The 6,000-nt window shown below is 51.4% G+C and overlaps 2 protein-coding genes across 2 annotated transcripts in view; both read right to left on the bottom strand.

Annotated features, from left to right (window-relative positions):
* LOC138372173 (protein FAM186A-like) overlaps nucleotides 1-1,734 on the bottom strand; it is a 40,135-nt gene extending 38,401 nt beyond the window's left edge. Inside the window, exon 1 of the mRNA XM_069337487.1 lies at nucleotides 1,722-1,734. Within this exon, the coding sequence (XP_069193588.1) occupies nucleotides 1,722-1,734 (13 nt within the window). The remainder of the gene's footprint in view (nucleotides 1-1,721) is intronic.
* LOC123771959 (unconventional myosin-XIX) overlaps nucleotides 1-6,000 on the bottom strand; it is a 235,655-nt gene that overhangs the window by 201,237 nt on the left and 28,418 nt on the right. The gene's annotated exons all lie outside the window — the stretch shown is intronic.

Consider the following 6,000-nt stretch of genomic DNA (forward strand, 5'->3'; position numbering starts at 1 on the left):
AACCACCCCACCGCCGGCACTCGGATAGTAATCTTGGGCATAGCATTTTACCAAATCACCTCATTCTTTGGGGCACACGTGAGGAACACAAATGCGAACAAGCCTGAAAGGCTTGTTCGCCTTTCGCAATGAGGTGATTTGGTAAATGAGGTGATTTGGTAAAATGCTATGCCCAAGATTACTATCCGAGTGCCGGCGGTGGGGTGGTTCAAATAGCCTCGGCTATCACCTCATTTTGTCCGGTCGTGATGGTCAAGTGGATTAAGGCGTCTTGTACATACCAGTTGCGTTGCTCCTGGGAGTATGGGTTCGAGTCACTTCTGGGGTGTGAGTTTTCAGTTGCATATTGTCCTGGGGACCATTCAGGCTTGTTCGCATTTGTGTTCCTCACGTGTGCCCCAAAGAATGAGGTGATTTGGTAAAATGCTATGCCCAAGATTACTATCCGAGTGCCGGCGGTGGGGTGGTTCAAATAGCCTCGGCTATCACCTCATTTTGTCCGGTCGTGATGGTCAAGTGGATTAAGGCGTCTTGTGCATACCAGTTGCGTTGCTCCTGGGAGTATGGGTTCGAGTCACTTCTGGGGTGTGAGTTTTCAGTTATATATATATATATATATATATATATATATATATATATATATATATATATATATATATATATATATGCGGAAAATCCACAGAGAAATATGAAATGAGGTGAACGTTTCGGCTTGTTAAAGCCTTTGTCAACACCAGACTGACTAAAGGAGAAGGATTGATTGATAAAGATTAAGTCACCCAAGAGGTGGCACGGGCATGAATAGCCCCCAAGAGGTGGCACAGGCATGAATAGCCCCCAAGAGGTGGCACGGGCATGAATAGCCCGTAAGTGGTGGCCCATTTGAGCCATTACCAGTATCAAGAGCTGATACTGGACATCTGTGGAGGCGCGACTGCACCCTGCGTGACGGGATATATATATATATATATATATATATATATATATATATATATATATATATATATATATATATATATATATATATATATATATATATATATACACACACACAAACACACACACTCATTTTTGGTCGAGTACAATGTTCAGTACCACTCCCGCCTGCCTCTGGACACCACAATTAACATTGACCAACTTCAACAAAGAGGTAAAGCTGACGCCGAGATACATTAGTCTCCGCCAAACACCGTCCATTTTCTTGCCGTTTTCTCACCCAATTAGACACAGTCAATTACCCGCGTGTCGTTCAGCCTCGCCTGCATATTCAATCAACTAGGCGGCGACGGCCGCTTCTTTGTACAGGAGAAACCAACTATACTTTAACGTTTTCATCCATAAGGGTTACTTATTTTAATTCCAGGACGAGGGGGTATATAGCGATGGGATTATTAATAATAAACGAATTAATTACTTATTAATTTATTTGCGTTGGTTTCTTCATATGCATCGAGAAGGGCCAACAATCTTGTTGACCAGACCACACACTAGAAGGTGAAGGGACGACGACGACGTTTCGGTCCGTCCTGGACCATTCTCAAGTCGATCGCCAACCATCTTCTCCCATTGGTGTTAGTGAGTTGATCCACTAATTGTTTGAGTTTAGCATTTAAATCTCACAATTAAGATCGTAGGGTCAGTATATGTAAACTTAGGCAGGGCAGTATACTGAAGGAGGCCAGTAGATGCATAGGTATTCAACACACTAAGTGTAAAGTTACCAACGTGTACCATGATACCGTGTACCATGATACCGTGTACCATGATACCGTGTACCATGATACCGTGTACCATGATACCATGTACCATGATACCATGTACCATGATACCATGTACCATGATACCGTGTACCATGATACCGTGTACCATGATACCGTGTACCATGATACCGTGTACCATGATACCGTGTACCATGATACCGTGTACCATGATACCATGTACCATGATACCGTGTACCATGATATCGTGTATCATGATACCATGTACCATGATACCGTGTACCATTATACCGTGTACCATGATACCGTGTACCATGATACCATGTACCATGATACCGTGTACCATGATACCGTGTACCATGATACCGTGTACCATGATACCGTGTACCATGATACCATGTACCATGATACCGTGTACCATGATACCATGTACCATGATACCATGTACCATGATACCGTGTACCATGATACCGTGTACCATGATACCGTGTACCATGATACCGTGTACCATGATACCGTGTACCATGATACCGTGTACCATGATACCATGATACCGTGTACCATGATACCGTGTACCATGATACCATGTACCATGATACCGTGTACCATGATACCATGTACCATGATACCGTGTACCATGATACCGTGTACCATGATACCGTGTACCATGATACCGTGTACCATGATACCGTGTACCATGATACCGTGTACCATGATACCGTGTACCATGATACCGTGTACCATGATACCGTGTACCATGATACCGTGTACCATGATACCGTGTACCATGATACCGTGTACCATGATACCGTGTACCATGATACCATGTACCATGATACCGTGTACCATGATACCGTGTACCATGATACCGTGTACCATGATACCATGAACCATGATACCGTGTACCATGATACCGTGTACCATGATACCATGGCATTGAAACCCCTGGCGTTGTTGGGTGGGAAATGGCTCATGTGGCAGGGATTTTTTTACAAGAGACAAGTATTTTTTTTATCTAGGATTATAACACTGATAACTAGGCAGATTCTGCCGGATTTTACCTGCGGGAGTTAAGAGTTACGCGGAGACACACAATCGACTTGAGAATGGTCCAGGACGGACCGAAACGTGGTCGTCCCTTCACCTTCTAGTGTGTGGTCTGGTCAACACAGACGGACAATATCTATGTCTTTAGTCATAACCTTTTGATGGAGGTCTGAATACCGTTTTCTAACAGTTACAGTCCCGCTCCTGTGCCAGGTAAGTCCACTACGGGCTCACCATAGCCCGTGCTACTTGCCCCGCTCCTGTGCCAGGTAAGTCCACTACGGGCTCACCATAGCCCGTGCAACTTGCCCCGCTCCTGTGTCAGGTAAGTCCACTACGGACTCACCATAGCCCGTGCTACTTGCCCCGCTCCTGGGCCAGGTAAGTCCACTACGGGCTCACCATAGCCCGTGCTACTTGCCCCGCTCCTGTGCCAGGTAAGTCCACTACGGGCTCACCATAGCCCGTGCTACTTGCCCCGCTCCTGTGCCAGGTAAGTCCACTACGGGCTCACCATAGCCCGTGCTACTTGCCCCGCTCCTGTGCCAGGTAAGTTCACTACGGGCTCACCATAGCCCGTGCTACTTCGGACTTTTTGTTTCGGGTAGCGAGTCTTAAACAACAACAATGAATATTGAGAGTGAGGATGTAGACCACTGTGCTACAGGACCCCTACACAGCAATTATATTCTCCCCAAAAGATGAAAAAATCTCCCCTAGCGTCCAAACGAGAGCTCTTGCAACCTCCCAATTCTTACACTCTCAGTAATTAGTAAAACTTCCCCAACGGGGAGTTTTATCAAGGGGGCGGTAGGGGAAAAAACGCTCCAAGAGGCGGCGGTGGTGGGGAATTTTTGTCGAATAAACGTCAGAGGTGATGGCTGCCACCGTGTTTATGTGCCTAAGTGGTGAGGGGAAGAAGGGCCAGGCGGCGGGGGAAAATGTTGATAGATGCCACGTGTGTGTAGCAGTTTGTGGGGAGAATTGTTGGCTTGCCCTGAAGACAAGAGCCAGGCGGGGGAAAAGTCAGGTGAAGGACGGAAGGGCAGGGAGGGAGGAGGGGAGGCAGGCAGGGACAAGCAGGCAGGCAGGCAGGGACAAGCAGGCAGGCAGGCAGGGACAAGCAGGCAGGCAGGCAGGGACAAGCAGGCAGGCAGGCATGGCAGGGACAAGCAGGCAGGCAGGCAGGCAGGCAGGGACAAGCAGGCAGGCAGGCAGGGACAGGCAGGCAGGCAGGCAGGGACAAGCAGGCAGGCAGGCAGGCAGGCAGGGACAAGCAGGCAGGCAGGCAGGCAGGCAGGCAGGGACAAGCAGGCAGGCAGGCAGGCAGGGACAAGCAGGCAGGCAGGCAGGCAGGGACAAGCAGGCAGGCAGGCAGGGACAAGCAGGCAGGCAGGCAGGGACAAGCAGGCAGGCAGGGACAAGCAGGCAGGCAGGCAGGCAGGCAGGCAGGGACAAGCAGGCAGGCAGGGACAAGCAGGCAGGCAGGCAGGCAGGCAGGCAGGGACAAGCAGGCAGGCAGGCAGGGACAAGCAGGCAGGCAGGCAGGGACAAGCAGGCAGGCAGGCAGGGACAAGCAGGCAGGCAGGGACAAGCAGGCAGGCAGGCAGGGACAAGCAGGCAGGCAGGGACAAGCAGGCAGGCAGGCAGGGACAAGCAGGCAGGCAGGCAGGCAGGCAGGCAGGCAGGGACAAGCAGGCAGGCAGGGACAGGCAGGCAGGCAGGCAGGCAGGCAGGCAGGCAGGCAGGGACAAGCAGGCAGGCAGGGACAAGCAGGCAGGCAGGCAGGCAGGGACAAGCAGGCAGGCAGGGACAAGCAGGCAGGCAGGCAGGGACAAGCAGGCAGGCAGGCAGGGACAAGCAGGCAAGCAGGCAGGCAGGCAGGGACAAGCAGGCAAGCAGGCAGGCAGGCAGGGACAAGCAGGCAGGCAGGCAGGCAGGCAGGGACAAGCAGGCAGGCAGGCAGGCAGGGACAAGCAGGCAGGCAGGCAGGCAGGCAGGCAGGCAGGGACAAGCAGGCAGGCAGGCAGGCAGGGACAAGCAGGCAGGCAGGCAGGCAGGGACAAGCAGGCAGGCAGGCAGGCAGGCAGGGACAAGCAGGCAGGCAGGCAGGCAGGCAGGGACAAGCAGGCAGGCAGGCAGGCAGAGAATGAAGTTCCACTCTTCAACAACCAAGAAAAGTCATGTGCTTAACCTAGCTAGCAAAACAACCAGGAAACTTACGCCCGTTCGGAACATCTCGCACCTTCTCGACAGCAGGGGCTGCAAAACTTTATGTGAAGCAAAAATTCACTTCATCTTGAGTATGTACCACTCTCCTGAATTGCCTCCTCCCCCCCCCCATCAGAATTTTGAACAAAGTGGAGAACCATACGAAAATTCTGCCCAAGTCCCCACGTGATCCTGTGCTCCCGGGTTCGGTCCCGGGCGCCGGCGAGAAACGATGGGCAGAGTTTCTTTCACCCTATGCCCCCTGTTACCTAGCAGTAAATAGGTACCTGGGTGTTAGTCAGCTGTCACGGGATGCTTCCTCGGGGTGGAGGCCTGGTCGAGGACCGGGCCGCGGGGACACTAAAGCCCAGAAATCAACTCAAGATGACCTCAAGATAAGTCTGGTTGGAACGGTTTGAACATTAAAAACTGCAACACTGTCGGGACGTTGGTGGTCTTACTGACATGTACAAGTCCAACATCCTTAAAAGCTCCGCACCTGGCCCAACTTCGTGGTCAACCAGTAGTTAGTACCCATAACACAAGGCTCTCTAGCTATCAACAGTCATGATGGAACTGCCTTTCTCAAGAACATCGCTCCATCAGCGACCATTCATTCCAAGGTTGACTTCCATCTCCAACTTGTTCACTCAACAGGTTGACGTGTGGGAGTATTATTTAAATTTTGCCCCGAGGGGCGAGTTTATTGGGCAGCGTCACTCATCCTGTGAGTGGACACACCGCCATAGTGACAGTATTGGGCAGCGCCACTCATCCTGTGAGTGGACACACCGCCATAATGACAGTATTGGGCAGCGCCACTCATCCTGTGAGTGGACACACCGCCATAGTGACAGTATTGGGCAGCGCCACTCATCCTGTGAGTGGACACACCGCCATAGTGACAGTATTGGGCAGCGCCACTCATCCTGTGAGTGGACACACCGCCATAGTGACAGTATTGGGCAGCGTCACTCATCCTGTGAGTGGACACACCGCCATAGTGACAGTATTGGGCAGCGTC

Source organism: Procambarus clarkii, chromosome 38 (genome assembly GCF_040958095.1).
Source record: "Procambarus clarkii isolate CNS0578487 chromosome 38, FALCON_Pclarkii_2.0, whole genome shotgun sequence".
In the NCBI taxonomy this organism is placed as follows: domain Eukaryota; kingdom Metazoa; phylum Arthropoda; class Malacostraca; order Decapoda; family Cambaridae; genus Procambarus; species Procambarus clarkii.